At 50.9% G+C, this 18887-nt stretch overlaps 1 protein-coding gene across 3 annotated transcripts in view; it reads left to right on the top strand.

Moving 5' to 3' along the window:
* Window positions 1-18887, top strand: part of LOC133115923 (nuclear distribution protein nudE-like 1-B) — a 39009-nt gene that overhangs the window by 13090 nt on the left and 7032 nt on the right. For all 3 annotated transcript variants that reach the window (XM_061225404.1, XM_061225405.1, XM_061225403.1), the window contains exons 2-7: window positions 1734-1830; window positions 8849-9002; window positions 12752-12900; window positions 15334-15470; window positions 16969-17142; window positions 18182-18276. In XM_061225404.1, the coding sequence (XP_061081388.1) occupies window positions 1745-1830; window positions 8849-9002; window positions 12752-12900; window positions 15334-15470; window positions 16969-17142; window positions 18182-18276 (795 nt within the window). In that variant the 5' untranslated portion in view covers window positions 1734-1744. The remainder of the gene's footprint in view (window positions 1-1733; window positions 1831-8848; window positions 9003-12751; window positions 12901-15333; window positions 15471-16968; window positions 17143-18181; window positions 18277-18887) is intronic.

Genomic DNA, 18887 nt, shown 5'->3' on the forward strand with positions numbered 1-18887 from the left:
GAGGGAGGGAGGGAGGGAGGGGGAGGGAGGGAGGGAGGGAGAGGGAGAGAGGGAGGGAGAGAGAGAGAGAGAGACCCATGACTGGCTGCAGAGTGGCCCAGGGAGGGAGGGTTTCAGCCGGCTGCGATGGCCTCGTCTCAGCCCCGCCCTGGCTAAGCGCTCCACAGTGTGCATGGAAGGGGGGGGAATTCCACTGCAAAACCACACTGGGCTCATTGAACAGATAACCGCTTAACTGACCAATTCCCTCTGTGTGGCTCGCCAAAGCAAACTCTGCACAGAGATATCGGCGCCAAAATGCACTATCTTTATTGCAGGGATAAGTCATAATGATGTTCACCTTTAGCCTTTAGCCTTGACCATTTTGGAAGAACTAACTTATTGCTTCGGAGAAGGTCAGAACAACGCTGTGGGTTTCCGTGTACTCCCAGGGAACTGGCTGAGCGCTGGTGTGAATCAGCCGGACAGAGTCGGGAGGTCATTTTACGGTGGGATTCCCCTTTAGAGCGGGGGCAGGGCTGCAGTGGGTTGGCGCGGCGTGTTGTTGGGAGGAGAAAACCCAAAACAACGGTGGCCACAGCCACAGCTGACAGCTGACGGCTGTTCCGTAAAAGAGAGGAAAAAAAAAAAAAAAAGCAGAAAAGTCATTTAAAAGAGAACGGTCTAGGTATGAAAGCCCCAGCTGCCGAATGCAAATCCCTCCTGGCACGAAAAAACGTGCTTCGGGACAGGGTGGGAAGCTGCTCCTCCAGTATGCAAATATTTGATGTATCAGGCGAGGGAACATTTGTCTGTGAGATTGTCGGAGACGTACAGGCCTGCTCTGAAGCACACGCTACAGGGCTCTGCCGGGCTCCTGTTCTAGCGGCGTCTGCTTCTGGAAACTGATGTGTGCCAGCTGGGGAATGTGGAGCGGGGTGAGGAAGAGGACAGATCCGCCTTCGGGGGGGGGAGATTTACACGCCTGCGCTTGAGGGACGATGTTTTCGGGGGGAGATTTACACGCCCGCGCTTGAGGGACGATGTTTATTTTTACGAGCCGCGTCCCTGCGATCTGGGCCGCTTTGACAATGGCAGGATGTAAATGAACGGGGGAGAAGTTGTGCATCTTGGTGTCAGATCAAGGCTGTCTTCGCTCCGTCTTCGAAACCGGGCCGTGAGCATCTTGACTTTCAAAGAGTTTATCTTTAGTCGCTCTTGATGTCGATTATTCCTTTGGAGAGTTTGAAGGCCTTGTTCCAAGGCTGTTCCCTGTTGTGATTGGCTGATAGCAGTGTCGCAGCTTGTCTCTGTGAGCCAATCATACACTGCTCTGATCTCACCTGTGTGTCCGTAAACCTTTCTGTGAAAGCATTGCTTTTAATTCAATTTAAATTATTCATTTCAGTCATCTCAGTTTTAATACTCTCTGTACCAAGCGATCTGGACATTTAGAGTGATGTATTAGCATCCGAAATTGCTTGTCGGATGGATTGATGTTTAAGATGATTTGCATAAGTCATTGGAAGGCAATAGTATCCACTGTATTTGTGTGAGTGTGTTCGATGTATGTTCAAGTTCTCATTTCAAATGCAAATTACAGATGGAATAATTTAATTGCACATGTGCATACAAATGTCTTTCAGAGGGGTGCGGATGCCAGCGGGTACCTTTTGTCTGTCCCGATAACTGGCCTCGAAAAGGGCAAATAAATCTCCCGTCGACTAATTTTCCTTCTCCTTCCGCCTCCGCAGGCTGGTTTGCCATGGACACAGAGATGATTCCGAAATTCTCCTCGAAAGACGAGGAAATTGATTACTGGAAGGCCCTTTCACTCAAGTACAAGAACAGGTGAGTCTGCGGTGATGATGATGTCGCTATTGCCTCCGCCGTGGGAGGGGCGGGGGCCGGTCGCGGGGTGATGATGTCATCATCGTCTCCTCCGTGGCAGGGGCGGGGGCCGGTCGCGGGGTGATGACATCATCATCGTCTCCTCCGTGGGAGGGGCGGGGGCCGGTCGCGGGGTGATGATGTCGTCATGGTCTCCGCCGTGGGAGGGGCGGGGGCCGGTCGCGGGGTGATGATGTCGCCGCCTCGGTCCTGGCTCGTCTGTGGCATGTCAGGTATGTCGTCTGGCACGCAGGTGCTGCTTGGCAACGCCTCGGCCAAGTCGCTCAGACCGATGACTGTGACTCCGGGAATCCAGACGTGATCTGGAATCCCTGGTCTGTGCTGTTAACCCTCTGTGGGACGTGTTCAGCGCTGATGTTGCTGAGATCTGGTGGTAGCATACTGCAACATATGTGCGGTGCAGTCCGTAAGTATTTGGACACGTTTTTTGTTTTTTTTGTTGTTGTTTTAACTCCAGCAAACAAGCACTTGTACCCTTTTTATACATTGTCCCCTCTATACTTACGGACTGCACTGTATGAAATTCTCTTGAAAGACTCCTGAAGAGGGATGATGGTAACCAGCCCATACTTTTCAGTGTGTTTTTATGCTTGGGTTGCTCATCCACGTTCAGCTTTCATGGGAGGTGCAGGGTGGATGTTGTTTCAATGCGTTTGGGGTCTTCACAATTGGTATGTCCCCTCTTGCTCACATAAAAAGAAAAAACGTTTTTTCTAGTGCTCTTGCCTCGCTGCGATTGGCTGATGGCACTGTCGCAGCTAGCCTCTGTGAGCCAATCATACGTCTGGGATGAAATGACATCAGAGGTAGCGGAGAACCTCATTACGTGACATTATTAGACCTGTCTGCTGGGCTGGCGTCAGACAGAGGACAGATTTTCAGAGTCGGGACGTCCTGTGATCCTGTGATTTACTCTTCAGAATTAGGGGTGACATTAGCTCAGGAGGTAAGAGTCATCGGCAGTTGTCTGGCAGTCGGGAGGGTTGCCGGTTGGATCCCCGTGCAAGATGCCTAACCCCCCTGGGTGTCTCGGTGGCGCAGCCTGTAGAGCACTGACCGCATGCTCATTGCGAGCCGCGACGTCGGCGGTTCGAATCCAACCGTCTGACAATTTGTTGCATATCTTCCCCTCTCTCTCGCTCCTATTCTTCCTGTCTCTCTATACTATATAGTGTCCAATAAAGCTGAAAAAGGCCTAAAAAATATCTTTAAAAAATAAAAAAAAGATGCCTAACCCTCAGTTGCTCCCGACGAGCTGGTCGGGGCCTTGCGTGTCAGCCGGTCGCCCTTAGCAACACATCTGCTGTAAAGCGTTGGATAAAAGCGCTACATAAATGTTCATTTACTAAAAATAATGTTAGGGCTGATAAGTGTTGTACGGAGTAGATGCAGTTTAAGGGGGGGGAAGTAAGGGGTGGTCAGGACTATATTTTTAATTTGAGTATTATCGTGTTAAAAGGGATTGAGAGTCAGGATACAGGAGGATATTGTGCTCCAGTTCTGCTCGTGGTGGTGAGGAATTTGTGCTGGGATGAGCTGATACGTCGTACAGAGTATTTCTCTTTATCTTTCTATGTCTTTACCTTTGGACATGCTCCCTGGCTGTTGGCTAGTCATCTAAAACCACTTCTATCTGTTCAAGACCTGGGTCAAAGCGTCTAAATAGACCGTTCAGAATACCGTTACTGACACAGTCAGGCCTGACCCACATTTCATCTGACGAAGGAGACCTACCGACACAGTGGAAATCTGTTTCAATCGGTCAATTGAAACCGCTTTAAACTGTCAATTTAAACTGTTTTAAACTGTCAATTTTCAACTGTTTTAAACTGTCAATTTAAACTGTCAGTTTTGTGAAAGGGCCAGTGTTGCAGGTGTATCGGAGGTGACATAGTTGTGGAGCTGACTCAATCAGTGTGCTGTTTGGCTCGTGACTTGCACAGCCCTGGGTATTCTATTGCCCTGGGGGGGGGGGGGGGGGGGGGGGGGGGGCAGAATATGTTTATTTTCTGTGAAAAATATCAGGGCTCTGCTGTGCTCCCATTTCGGGAGCGTTTGCTGTGCGCTAACCCGGGGAAAGATGAATTAGCAGCACATCTACTGATTGGGATGCATTAGCGTGCCCCTAAATCTTTCAGCCTGCGCTCTATGGAAAGAAATGTTATCCTCTGGGCTTTAAGGGATGGCCTCAATCTGGTTTATCATTTAATTTACATGCATTTAGGCGATTAGCTCATTTATCCTGAAACTTTTTACAAGCTGGTGATGTCTGAGTTAAGAGCCGGGTCCCTGGCCACTGCATTAGCCTGCCAGGGTAGAGCAGCGTTAGAGACCGCCACTGACCTGCGGGAAGCTGTTCTGGGCCCCCAGAATCCACTGCTCTCAGTGTGGGAGAGAGAAGCACCGTCTCCCCACATAGTGTGTGTTTGTGTGTGTGTGTGTGTGTGTGTGTCTGTGTGTCTTGTCTGTGTGTCTGTGTGTCTGTGTGTCTGTGTGTCTGTGTGTGTGTGTGTGTGTCTGTGTGTGTCTGTGTGTGTCTGTGTGTATGTGTGTGTCTGTGTGTGTCTGTGTCTGTGTCTGTGTCTGTGTGTGTGTGTGTGTGTGTCTGTGTCTGTGTGTCTGTCTGTGTGTGTCTGTGTGTCTGTCTGTGTGTCTGTGTGTCTGTCTGTGTGTGTCTGTGTGTCTGTCTGTGTGTGTCTGTGTGTCTGTCTGTCTGTCTGTGTGTCTGTGCGTGTGTGTGTGTGTGTCTGTCTGTGTCTGTCTGTGTCTGTCTGTGTGTCTGTCTGTGTGTGTCTGTCTGTCTGTCTGTGTGTGTGTGTGTGTGTCTGTCTGTCTGTCTGTCTGTCTGTCTGTCTGTCTGTCTGTCTGTGTGTCTGTGTGTCTGTGTGTGTGTGTGTGTGTGTGCCTGTCTCTGTCTCTGTGTAATTGAGCCTGCATCCATGTGTTTGCATGTGCACATGTTGGTGAATGCAGGGATAAGTCAGGGTTCAAGGAAAGAAAGAGAAAAAAAAAAATTGAGGAATTTCCTGTTGAAGAAGGATAAATAAATGAGCCGTGTGAAAAACAGCACCTCAGCATGACAGCACCTCACACACACACACACACACACACACACACTCACACACACTCTCACACACACACACACACACACACACACACACACACACACACTCACACACACACTCTCTCTCACACACACACACACACACACTCACACACTGTGTAGGACTCTGATGAAAGGGCTCCCATCGGCCTGCACACAGAGCTTATGTGAACTGCTGCAGTGTGTGTGTGTGTGTGAGTGTGAGTGTGTCAGAGTCAGTCAGGGTGGAGGCAGACAGACAGGCTGGTGATTTGGCTGGTCCGTGGGGCTCCTCAGGCAGTGGGATATCCGGGACGTGACTGACAGCCCTGGCGCAGGACGCACAAAGCCCTCCCGCCTGTCCTCCAGAAATACCCCTGCCCCGAACAGGCCTTTAGCCCGTGCCACCAAAATACCACAGTGACCTCATCCCGCAGTCAGGACGACCCCCGTCTCCCAGCTGGCGCCTTGTTTATAGGATTTCCTGACCCCTGACCCCTGACCTCCCCCCCGCCCGCGCGCGACCGTCAGTCGTCCCCTCCCGTCTGGGGGCTTCCGTTTTTAGCAGCGCTCGTTGCCACGGTGACAGGCGGTTGGGTAACCGTCACTGCGAGGCGCTGCCCTCTCCGGTCACACGAGCAGCCTGCTGCCGCTGCATCTATATTTAGGACTCCCCCCCCCCCCCCCCCGCCCCCCCCCGTCCCGAACACTCTGTACCCCTCTCAGGGAGGCCTGGGCGGACACAGAGAGGTGAGTGTTTCTGAGTGGCAGGAGGCTGGCTCAGCAGTGTGCAGTGGTCATTAGGGGGGGGGGCTCTGTTAGCACAGCCACCTGTTACCTAAAGGCCCTCTCCCTCTCTCTCTCCCTCTCTCTCTCTCTCTCTCTCTCCCTCTCTCTCTCTCTCTCTCCCTCTCTCCCCCTCCGAGAGTCTGTGTGAGAGTCTGTGTGCGAGAGAGTCTGTGTGCGAGAGAGTCTGTGTGCGAGAGAGTCTGTGTGCGAGAGAGTCTGTGTGCGAGAGAGTCTGTGTGCGAGTCTGTGTGCGAGTCTGTGTGCGAGTCTGTGTGAGAGTCTGTGTGAGAGTCTGTGTGAGAGTCTGTGTGCGAGAGAGTCTGTGTGCGAGTCTGTGAGAGAGTCTGTGTGAGAGTCTGTGTGCGAGTCTGTGTGCGAGTCTGTGTGCGAGTCTGTGAGAGAGTCTGTGTGAGAGTCTGTGTGAGAGTCTGTGAGAGAGTCTGTGTGAGAGTCTGTGAGAGAGTCTGTGAGAGAGTCTGTGTGCGAGAGAGTCTGTGTGCGAGAGAGTCTGTGTGCGAGAGAGTCTGTGTGCGAGAGAGTCTGTGTGCGAGAGAGTCTGTGTGCGAGAGAGTCTGTGTGCGAGTCTGTGAGAGAGAGTCTGTGAGAGAGTCTGTGAGAGAGTCTGTGTGAGAGTCTGTGTGAGAGTCTGTGAGAGAGTCTGTGTGAGAGTCTGTGAGAGAGTCTGTGTGAGAGTCTGTGTGAGAGTCTGTGTGAGAGTCTGTGTGCGAGAGAGTCTGTGTGCGAGTCTGTGTGCGAGTCTGTGTGAGAGTCTGTGTGCGAGAGAGTCTGTGTGCGAGTCTGTGTGAGAGTCTGTGTGAGAGAGAGTCTGTGTGAGAGAGAGTCAGAGAGAGAGTCAGAGAGAGAGTCAGTGTGAGAGTCTGTGTGCGAGAGAGCCAGAGAGAGAGAGTCAGAGTGAGAGTCTGTGTGCGAGTCTGTGAGAGAGTCTGTGAGAGAGTCTGTGTGCGAGAGAGTCTGTGTGCGAGAGAGTCTGTGTGCGAGAGAGTCTGTGTGCGAGAGAGTCTGTGTGCGAGAGAGTCTGTGTGCGAGTCTGTGAGAGAGAGTCTGTGAGAGAGTCTGTGAGAGAGTCTGTGTGAGAGTCTGTGTGAGAGTCTGTGAGAGAGTCTGTGTGAGAGTCTGTGAGAGAGTCTGTGAGAGAGTCTGTGTGAGAGTCTGTGTGAGAGTCTGTGTGAGAGTCTGTGTGCGAGAGAGTCTGTGTGCGAGAGAGTCTGTGTGCGAGTCTGTGTGAGAGTCTGTGTGAGAGAGAGTCTGTGTGAGAGAGAGTCAGAGAGAGAGTCAGAGAGAGAGTCAGTGTGAGAGTCTGTGTGCGAGAGAGCCAGAGAGAGAGAGTCAGAGAGAGAGTCTGTGTGCGAGAGAGTCAGTTGGGGAGCTGTCACAGTCACAGACTGTCGGGGCAGGGGCACCCGCGGCTGATAAGCCTGAGTGGAGACGTGTTTATCAGGGTGCGCTGTTTTATCTCGCCTGTTTGTTGTTTCCTGGCATTGTTGAGAAACAGGATGCGCTCTGGCCCAGTGTCCAGTCCAGCCCTGTGTGAGTGTGTGTGAGTGTGTGTGAGTGTGTGTGAGTGTGTGTGAGTGTGTGTGAATGTGTGTGAGTGTGTGTGAGTGTGTGTGAGTGTGTGTGAATGTGTGTGAGTGTGTGAGTGTGAGTGTGTGTGTGTGTGTGTGTGTGTGTGAGTGTGTGAGCATTGGTATGAGAGTGTGCGAGTGTGCGAGCATTGGTATGAGTGTGTGTGTGTGTGTGTGTGTGTGTGTGTGAGCATTGGTATGAGTGTGTGTGCGCGCGCACAAGTGATGGCGTGTCCCTTGGGGGGTAATGGACAGTTTACAAGTGACCCTGTTATCATGTCACTGTCCCATTGGCAGTAATGAAATTAGCGGCCTGTCTGCCAGTGCAGCGTTAATGAGCCGTTTATCTGGCCTGGTTGGGGAGCGTGTAGAGACCCAGGAAACGGGGCCTGTTGTAGGCGCTGTTCTGTTCAGAGGGTGTGGGCTGTGCACACCATTACAGCTCCAACACACACTCTTTATGTGTCATTACATAACATAACGATGAGAACAAGCCATTCAGCCCAGCAATGCCCGCCTTTGCCTACCACTAAGCGTACCATTCCGTCAGAAATCAACCGCTTTCTGACCCTCTGAATTTTTTGAATGCGTTAACCTATATGAGAGACTGTTAGAATGTGGTTTCGTTCACCAGAATGACCAACCATTCAGGAGACGGGGGCCCTGACAGTAGACCCATATTGGACCCCTCCAGCCTAACTAGACGCACGGTCTCTTATTATTGGAAAGCTTACAAATAAGTTTATCCACAATTTCAATACTTTCGGACCAAGATAAATAAATATGCAAATTACATGTTTCTTTGGGGGGGTTTTTTTGTTCTTAAACCTTAACTTACAAAAAAAGTATGAACAGATGTTGTGCCCACTTCCTTTTCTGCATAGTAAATGGTAAATGGACTGCATTTATATCGTGCTTTTACCCAAAGCACCACACACACACACACACACACACACACACACCGACCAGCTCGCTGGGAGCTATTGGGGGTTAGGTGTCTTGCTCAGGGACACTTACCTCCTCTTACCCCCTGGGCTAATGTCGCCTCATAGCCCTGCTCTTACCCCCTGGGCTAATGTCGCCTCATAGCCCTGCTCTTACCTCCTGGGCTAATGTCGCCTCATAGCCCTGCTCTTACCTCCTGGGCTAATGTCGCCTCATAGCCCTGCTCTTACCTCCTGGGCTGATGTCGCCTCATAGCCCTGCTCTTACCTCCTGGGCTAATGTCACCTCATAGCCCTGCTCTTACCTCCTGGGCTGATGTCGCCTCATAGCCCTGCTCTTACCTCCTGGGCTAATGTCACCTCATAGCCCTCCTCTTACCTCCTGGGCTAATGTCGCCCCATAGCCCTGCTCTTACCTCCTGGGCTAATGTCACCTCATAGCCCTCCTCTTACCTCCTGGGCTAATGTCGCCCCATAGCCCCGCATCAGACCAGAGTATGTGGTGGGTATGCCGTTCCTGATGGAGGTCTGACCCCTCTGCCCCTCCCTCTCTGCAGTTACCATGACGCCCATGAGGAGCTGCTGGAGTTCCAGGAGGGCAGCCGGGAGCTGGAGGCGGAGCTGGAGGCCCAGCTAGGCCAGGCGGAGAACCGCATCCGAGACCTGCAGGTCGAGAACCAGAGGCTGAAGAGCGAGGTGGACAACCTGAAGGTATGTGAGTGTGGACAACCTGAAGGTATGTGAGTGTGGACAACCTGAAGGTATGTGAGTGTGGAGAACCTGAAGGTATGTGAGCGTGGAGAACCTGAAGGTATGTGAGTGTGGACAACCTGAAGGTATGTGAGCGTGGAGAACCTGAAGGTATGTGAGTGTGGACAACCTGAAGGTATGTGAGCGTGGAGAACCTGAAGGTATGTGAGCGTGGACAACCTGAAGGTATGTGAGCGTGGACAACCTGAAGGTATGTGAGCGTGGACAACCTGAAGGTATGTGAGTGTGGACAACCTGAAGGTATGTGAGTGTGGACAACCTGAAGGTACGTGAGTGTGGACAACCTGAAGGTATGTGAGTGTGGACAACCTGAAGGTATGTGAGTGTGGACAACCTGAAGGTATGTGAGTGTGGACAACCTGAAGGTATGTGAGCATGGAGAACCTGGAGCTAGGGTGTGGAGAACCCGGAGGTAGAGTGGGGAGAACCCGGAAGTAGAGTGGGGAGAACCCGGAGGTAGAGTGGGGAGAACCCGGCGGTAAAGTGGGGAGAACCTGGAGCTAGAGTGGGGAGAACCCGGAGCTAGAGTGTGGAGAACCCGGAGGTAGAGTGTGGAGAACCCGGCGGTAAAGTGGGGAGAACCTGAAGGTCCATGCTTGGGGGCAGCCTGTAGCTTAGTGGCTAAGACTGAGGCCCAGAAGGTTGGTGGTTGAGGCCGCACTGTAGCCACAGTAAGATCAGTGCAGCTGTTCACCCAGCACTGCTCCGGGGGGGGAGCGCCCCCTGCTCATCAGGTACAGGGGTTCAGGTGGAGTGCAGAGGGGCTGCAGGTCCTCACAGGACGGCATATCCACACCTGGTGGACAGGTAGAGACAGGCAGCCCTCACTGCGGCTCGGCTCTTACCTGCAGGCTCCTTTACCTGGCTGGGACGCGTGTAAGACGGGCAGAATCCACAGCGTATGGGTCGAGAGTTTCATGGCACGTGTTGTGTGGAGCACGGGCACTTTGGCCTGTTTTTGTTTCTGTTCAAACGTTGATGAACTTTAGTCCGCCATGGAGCTGAATGTGGAATGTTGGTTCAAGGTTCAAAGGCCACAGGCTTCTGTGTAATGGTTCACTTCAAGCTTTATTTGTCAGTGCAGACCTGCCGTTACCCAGGCTGATGTAATACTTGTCAAAGAAAACACAATCTTAATGCAAAAGGGCTTCTACTGAAAATTAGTTTAATTCAGAACTACTATTACAACTGAACTGCTTTTGCTGTAATGTAGTAAGTTGTATTGTATTGAGATTGAGTGGTTGGTTGGAGGAGGTTGGAGGTGGGAGGAGGAGGTGGGAAGAGGTGGCAGGTTCCCTCTCATTAAAGAGCAGGGAGGAGAGGATGAAGGGACAGAAACAGGCCTGTAATTCAAATCTGGCCATCGCCGGATTTTCTGTGACCTTCCTAAACATTACCGCTAAATCAAATCACGCCAGAGTTCACCCCGAGCACAGCTCTCAAGAACTTAAATGCGCACACACGGACTCACACACGGACTCACACACGGACTCACACACGGACTCACACACGGACTCACACACGGACTCACACACGGACTCACACACGGACTCACACACACTCACACTCACACACACACTCACACACACACACACACACACATTCTCTCACACACACACACACTCTCTCACACTCACACACACACACACACACACACACAAACACACTCACACACACACTCTCTCACACACACACACACACACACACACACACGCACAAACACACTCACACTCACACACACACTCTCACACACACACACTCTCTCTCACACTCACACACACACACACACACACACACACACACACACACACACACACCTCTGCCCTTCCCATTGTTTCTCACCCGCTCACACGTTCCGGCAAATTCCACAGATGTTCGGCGTGGTTTGCATGCGGAATGCAAACACTCCTCTGAGGTTTTTTACATTTTTGTTCAAGCATTTCAGTCCCATGACAGCCATCGAGCACTCGAGTGTCTCAACCTTATACTTTTTCAACCGATTAAAATGACTGCTATACTGTTGTTTGCAGCCCCAAACCTTCTCAATTTTCTCACCCAAAGCCGAAAACCCTGAAGGTCTTGAAGGGGTTAAGCGTCTACACGCGTTTCCCATGCGCGATTCACCCGGGGAGATACGCAAGCACGCCTGTGTCTGTAATTAGCGCGCGCGGTCCAATCACAGCGGACCACAATGAGAGGTCCTGTGTGTCCAATCACAGTGGCTTCCTGTGTGTCCAACCACGGAATGCCACAGGGATGAGGTCATCGCCCAGGACCGAGACAGGAATGTCCTCTAGACAGAACAATCTAAATAACAGTGGTACAGATGGTATCTTTCCCATACTTAATGTGGAGCGTCATTAGTAGTGAATGTAGCCTAGTGGCTAAGGTATATGACTGGGGCAGCCTGTAGCCTAGTGGCTAAGGTACATGACTGGGACAGCCTGTAGCCTAGTGGCTAAGGTACATGACTGGGACAGCCTGTAGCCTAGTGGCTAAGGTACATGTCTGGGGCAGCCTGTAGCCTAGTGGCTAAGGTACATGACTGGGGCTAGCCTGTAGCCTAGTGGCTAAGGTACATGACTGGGGCTAGCCTGTAGCCTAGTGGCTAAGGTACATGACTGGGACAGCCTGTAGCCTAGTGGCTAAGGTACATGTCTGGGGCAGCCTGTAGCCTAGTGGCTAAGGTACATGACTGGGACAGCCTGTAGCCTAGTGGCTAAGGGACATGACTGGGACCCGGGACCTTAGTGGTTCAAGCCCCGGTGTAGCCACGATAACATCCGCACAGCTGCTGGGCACCTTGATCCAGGCCCTTAAAACTACATTGCTCCTGGGGGGGTTTGTCCCCTGCTTAGTCACATCAACTCGCTTTGATCAAAGCGTCAGCTAAGTAACAAAATATTATGTCGTTTTCGTTATTGTCGCTATGAACTTAATTCAGCCGATGTCACTCTGTAACTGTGACCCTGTCAGTCTAATAGTGGAGCGCTGAAGCGTATTCAGACCCTTCCTGTTCGTCAGTATGTCAATAGGCCCAGGACAAGCCAAGAATAACAGTGGAGCTTGTCACTGTGTGCAGATTAAACACCCTGCGAGCAGTGTTTAAAAAAAGAAAAAATCAGGTTTTCTCCTCATAGTGTGTGTGTGTTGAATCAGCACGTCTGCATTGTGCGGGGCACCCAGAGGCACAGAGAATGGAGCGGGTCTCAGCCGGTTTGCTGGTGAAACGGCGATAGAAAGGACTGCGCTCCAGGAGAGGATTGGAGAGAGCGTGCAGTCCCCGCTCACACAGGCAGCTGCGCCGGTGCCCCGCCCGCTTAGGAGAGCGATCCAGCTTCTGAAAAATAGATTAGGGGAATGTAGGTTAAGAGCGGTCCCATCTCCAGTGTGTGTGTGTGTGTGTGTGTGTGTGCGTGAGTGAGTGAGTGAGTGAGGCCTGTGGTGTAGTGGTCAAGGTACGCGACTGGGACCCGCAAGGTCGGCGGTTCTAATCCGGGTGTAGCCACAATAAGATCCGCACAGCCGTTGGGCCCTTGAGCAAGGCCCTTAACCCTGCATTGCTCCAGGGGAGGACAGTCTCCTGCTTAGTCTAATCAACTGCACGTCGCTCTGGATAAGAGCGTCTGCCAAATGCCAATAATGTAATGTAATGTAATGTCTCTGACATGCCGCCCGTCTCTCCTCAGGAGAAGCTGGAGCAGCAGTATGCTCAGAGCTACAAGGAGATCACGGTGCTGGAGGACGACCTGGGACAGACCCGCGGCATCAAGGAGCAGCTGCACAAATACGTGCGTGAGCTGGAGCAGGCCAACGACGACCTGGAGAGGGCCAAGAGGTAACGGTACTATTAAACTGACTAACATCCTTACGTCAGTGAGCTAGAGCAGGCCAACGACGACCTGGAGAGAGCCAAGAGGTAACGGTACTATTAAACTGACTAACATCTTTACGTACGAGAGCTGGAGAGAGCCAAGAGGTAACAGTACTATTAAACTGACTAACATCTTTACGTACGAGAGCTAGAGAGAGCCAAGAGGTAACAGTACTATTAAACTGACTAACATCTTTACATACGAGAGCTGGAGAGAGCCAAGAGGTAACAGTACTATTAAACTCACTAACATCTTTACGTACGAGAGCTGGAGAGAGCCAAGAGGTAACGGTACTATTAAACTGACTAACATCTTTACGTACGAGAGCTAGAGAGAGCCAAGAGGTAACAGTACTATTAAACTGACTAACATCTTTACGTACGAGAGCTAGAGAGAGCCAAGAGGTAACAGTACTATTAAACTGACTAACATCTTTACGTACGAGAGCTAGAGAGAGCCAAGAGGTAACAGTACTATTAAACTGACTAACATCTTTACGTACGAGAGCTGGAGAGAGCCAAGAGGTAACAGTACTATTAAACTGACTAACATCTTTACGTACGAGAGCTAGAGAGAGCCAAGAGGTAACAGTACTATTGAACTCACTAACATGTTTACGTCAGAGAGCTAGAGAGAGCCAAGAGGTAACGGTACTATTAAACTGACTAACATCTTTACATACGAGAGCTAGAGAGAGCCAAGAGGTAACGGTACTATTAAACTGACTAACATCTTTACGTACGAGAGTTAGAGAGAGCCAAGAGGTAACAGTACTATTAAACTGACTAACATCTTTACGTCAGAGAGCTAGAGAGAGCCAAGAGGTAACAGTACTATTAAACTCACTAACATGTTTACGTCAGAGAGCTAGAGAGAGCCAAGAGGTAACAGTACTATTAAACTCACTAACATGTTTACGTACGAGAGCTAAAGAGAGCCAAGAGGTAACAGTACTATTAAACTGACTAACATCTTTACGTACGAGAGCTGGAGAGAGCCAAGAGGTAACAGTACTATTAAACTGACTAACATCTTTACGTACGAGAGCTGGAGAGAGCCAAGAGGTAACAGTACTATTAAACTGACTAACATCTTTACGTACGAGAGCTGGAGAGAGCCAAGAGGTAACAGTACTATTAAACTGACTAACATCTTTACGTACGAGAGCTGGAGAGAGCCAAGAGGTAACAGTACTATTAAACTGACTAACATCTTTACTTACGAGAGCTGGAGTAGGCCAACCATGACCTGGAGAGAGCCAAGCGGTCTGCCACAATCTTTAATCCATTATAATATTATTAATGTAACTATAATAACATTAGGCACAATAAAGGTCTGACTGAAATTTATGTACAGCACAGCAACGCTCACATCTTAGCCCATAATACTAATATTACGAGAAACATGGCACGCAAAACTCCACGTAGGCGTTCAGGAGAAAAAAGCAACTGAATTTAAGTTTGGAAAAGTAATGATAAGTAGTGTAAAGTGAATGCAAATAGAAAAATAGAAAAATTATTTTCATAAATTACAAAAAAAAAGCTGCAAAAAAAAAAAGGTGAGGTTACATAATTGCTTGTGATTCATTGTACACATAAATTCATACAGCTGGATCCAGCTCACCTGTACCGCCCCTGTTGCGTTTTGGGTCGGGTTAAATAACTGAACCGTCACCACCCTCAGCAGACCTGTGGAAGAGTTAGCCTCTCTCTGAACACGCCTCAAACAGCAGGCCCAGTCAGTCCGCCCCACAGTCAGTTGATTTGTGTTTGACGCCAGTGCGATCGTAAAGAGAGGCAGAAAACCGCTGGTTAACCAATCCCCTAATTCCACACCAGTTACCCCAGATTGTTTATCCAAACGGGTTTAAGTGCTGCGTAAATCAGATTGGATCCAGTTAAGTCCAGGGCATGACCGATCTGATTTCTGGAGGAGCGAACGCACTTGGGTCTATAGGCCTCTTATACAGGTGTAGGTATAGAGCCATAGTGTTCAGTCTTGGCCTTGGACAGCAGCAGGGTGTGCAGGTTGCCATGGTTACCCTGCCCTTAAACGGCCAATTAACACGGCTGAACACACGTTTAGTGTTTTCTCACAGGGGGGTTACTGGGATCAGAACAGGGCGCTGATTGTGAGGCGAAAAATAAAACCGTCCCCCCCTCTGGGGCCCTTCTCGGGCACGAGTGAGCACCAGGGTTCTAAGGCACAGACGAGAGGTCCCTGGAACAGGCGGTAGAATTTGGGGACGTTTCTGTGGAACTCCCATGGTGCCATGGAAACGTGGAACTCCCGGGTGGTGCTCTCTCCATTGCTCCCGGGGGGGGGGTTGTCCCCTGCTTAGTCTAATCAACTGTAAGTGGCTGTGGATAAACTAACGTAGTGTCGTGTGCCCACAGAGCCACCATCGTGTCCCTGGAGGACTTTGAGCAGCGGCTGAACCAGGCCATCGAGAGGAACGCCTTCCTGGAGAGCGAGCTGGACGAGAAGGAGTCGCTCCTGGTGTCTGTGCAGAGGCTCAAAGACGAGGCCAGAGGTGCGTATGGGCCCGTGCAGTTACACTGTCCCCACTGTTCCCCCTGCTCTGTTCCCCCCTCCCCACTGTTCCCCCTGCACTGTTCTCCCCTCCCCACTGTTCCCCCCTCCCCACTGTTCCCCCTGCTCTGTTCCCCCCTCCCCACTGTTCCCCCTGCACTGTTCTCCCCTCCCCACTGTTCCCCCCTCCCCACTGTTCCCCCTGCTCTGTTCCCCCCTCCCCACTGTTCCCCCTGCACTGTTCCCCCCCTCTACTGTTCCCCCCTGCACTGTTCCCCCCTCCCCACTGTTCCCCCCTGCACTGTTCCCCCCCTCTACTGTTCCCCCCTGCACTGTTCCCCCCTCCCCACTGTTCCCCCCTGCACTGTTCCCCCCTGCACTGTTCCCCTCTCTACTGTTCCCCCCTCTACTGTTCCCCCCTGCACTGTTCCCCCCTCTACTGTTCCCCCCTGCACTGTTCCCCCCTCTACTGTTCCCCCCACACTTTTAGCACATTCCAACCCTTTTTAGCACACACAATAACAATAACATGACCAGTGATCGATCAAGGTATTTCTTCTGCACCAATTATTGTGGCTAAGGTTCATCACTGGGACCTGGAAGATTAGTGATTCCAGCCCCAGTGTAGCCACAATAAGATCCGCTCAGCCATTGGGCCCTTGAACCAAGGCCCTTAACCCCACATTGCTCCAGTGGGGGGGGGGGGTGGCCTCTGCTTAGTCTAATCAACCGTAAGTCGCTTTGGATAAAAAACATCAGCTAGTTTTTTTGCGAGTGCTAAAGGTTTTGCGTGTGCTAAAGGTCTCGGTCAATCAGGCCCTGTGTTGTGCTGTTGCCGTAGTGATGCCGCCGGTCTGAAAGTAAAGTGTTGTTGAAGAGCCGTTTCCTCCGAGAGTGCAGGGGGAGGCTGGAAGACTGCAGCCCTGGATCCGAGCCCACAGCCGGAGCGCTGCTGTAAAGAGGGATTTAGGGGGTGCTTTAGAGAGGCAGGGCTCGGTGTGAAGGAGGGAGGGCGGGGGGGGGTGAGAGTGAAGCCGCACTCTCAGACAGGAAGTCTCAGTGGAGGAGGTGCGCTTCTGTTTTTCGTCCTGAAAGTACAGCAATGGTTTTTTTTTTGGGGTACAAATGAGTAAAAGAAGGTACAAATTAATTTGAAATTGCTGACTTGGGGTACAATTTTATGTATCTATAGGGTACCGCCCCAACAACTAGCACTTTAAAAAAAAAAAAAATTATTTCTGAGATTGTGAATTAATTTAATTCAATTACGGTTTATTACTGTTAACGCTTTTCACAGGAGACCGTAATGGGATTTGGGGCGAGCTTTTGAGAGGCAGGGTTTGGATAAAGGGGCTCGGGGGAGGGAGGGGAGGGGTGGGGTGGTTGAGAGTGAAGCTAACTGCCCCAAAGGTGACAAGCCTGCGGAGGAGGCCAGGGAACGTCCCGTCAGTCCATCCCCGTTTAAGTTCTGTCCGTCTGTCCGTGCGCGCGCCCTGCAGACCTGCGGCAGGAGCTGGCGGTGCGGGAGAGGAACACGGACGTGACGCGCATGTCGGCGCCCAGCTCGCCCACGCTGGACTGCGACACCACCGACTCCGCCGTGCAGGCCTCCCTGTCGCTCCCCGCCACGCCCGTCGCCAAGGGCCTGGACAACGCCTTCGCCAACCCCAAAGGTCTGCCCCCTGCTCTCGCCCTACACCCCTAACCCGTCCCGGCCCAGCCCAGCCCAGCCCTGCCCAGCCCTGCCCAGCCCAGCCCAGCCCATCCCAGCCCATCCCTTTTTCACTCTAGCCCGGGACCAGAACAGATTCCACTCATTTTAATTTTGGTCGCACCAACCTATGATAAGTTGACTATGATAAACTTGATTAGTCAGAAGACCTAGGCATTGGTCGCAGCAACCTATGACAAGTTCAGGATGATAACTTGATTCGTTAGAATAGCTAGGTTTCAGTTGCGCCAAACTATGATAAGTTGACTATGACAACTTGAATAGTTAGAAGACCTAGGCATTGGTCGCACCAACCTAGGACAAGTTGATTTGTTAGAAGATCTAGAGTGTGCACCCACCAGCCCTTCTCAGGCAAAATTGGGGACCCCCTGCTTAGCAGCTTACCCACTCCCGGTTCCTCCCTCCAACAGGAGAACTTTATTCCAACTTTGGTTTCCTGGGAGACTTGGGTCTGAATTCAGTCAGCATGTGTCTTTAACTTTACCAAATAAGTGCCAGCCTTTGCTTTTGTACTTCACAAACAGACGTTGAGCCAACACCGGAATCTATTCGCCAAGCTGTGTTTGTGATGGGGAAACAAAACAAACATTTGCATTGTGAGTCAGAGTTAAGGACAGATGTTGATTGACTCCAGGCCATAGTTTTGTGTTGGATCTTGACAAGAGCAGAGGACGGCAAAGCCGTAATGATCAATGCCAACCATGTAGTCCTTCCACCACCATGTGTCCTTCACTGGAGACATGATGTGGGAACAGTTAACTGTAATTTTAAAAGATCTTGTGCTCTCCCTTCCTTTCCTGAACCTGTTTGTTTAAGTTTGTTTAAGTTTGTTTAAGTTTGTTTAAGTTTGTTTAAGTTTGTTTATTTTTGTTGATGTTTGTCGCTGTTTGTTTTGTGTCTGGCTGATGTATGTTGATGCTTGTTGCTGTTTGTCGATGTGTGTCGATGTTCAGCGCTAACGCCGTCTCTTCGTCCCCCAGTGCTAGCCAATGGCTGCGGCGGTGGCTCTCCGCTAACCCCCTCTGCAAGGATATCGGCGCTCAACATCGTAGGCGATCTACTACGGAAAGTTGGGGTGAGACTTTATGGAAACTTTTCCCCATTCATTATTCATCATATTTCTGTTCCAGACGTTTATCGCAGCCTGCACTGTAAGCATTTTACCCCTGAACTCGAGTTCAGGTGCAAAACTCTTGAGGAGAGTCATTCCTTCATTTTTCCTGTCAGTCGTGCTCTCTTGGCATAGGCTCACTACATTCCTATGAGTGATTTACACTCCGGTGTTTCTGCATCGTAGAGAAGGCTGACGACATTTTAGCATAACGTCTTCGTCAGTATTTACAGTGCATCTCAGGCAAGGAAAACACATTTAATTACATTCTTGTCTCACAGTGACGATATAACTTCCGCAGTAAATAAAATCTTGTCTATGGTCAGTAAAGATGTTGGGTTGTACCCATTCCGGTCTGTCAGTGTTGTCCTGTTAGGGTACCCTTAAAGGGCCTGTTACGACCAAACCACTACCCCCATGGTTACAACCCAACCTCTACCCCCATGGTTACAACCCAACCTCTACCCCCATGGTTACAACCCAACCACTACCCCCATGGTTACAACCCAACCTCTACCCCCATGGTTACAACCCAACCTCTACCCCCATGGTTACAACCCAACCACTACCCCCAT

Source organism: Conger conger, chromosome 2 (assembly GCF_963514075.1).
Source record: "Conger conger chromosome 2, fConCon1.1, whole genome shotgun sequence".
Taxonomy (NCBI): domain Eukaryota; kingdom Metazoa; phylum Chordata; class Actinopteri; order Anguilliformes; family Congridae; genus Conger; species Conger conger.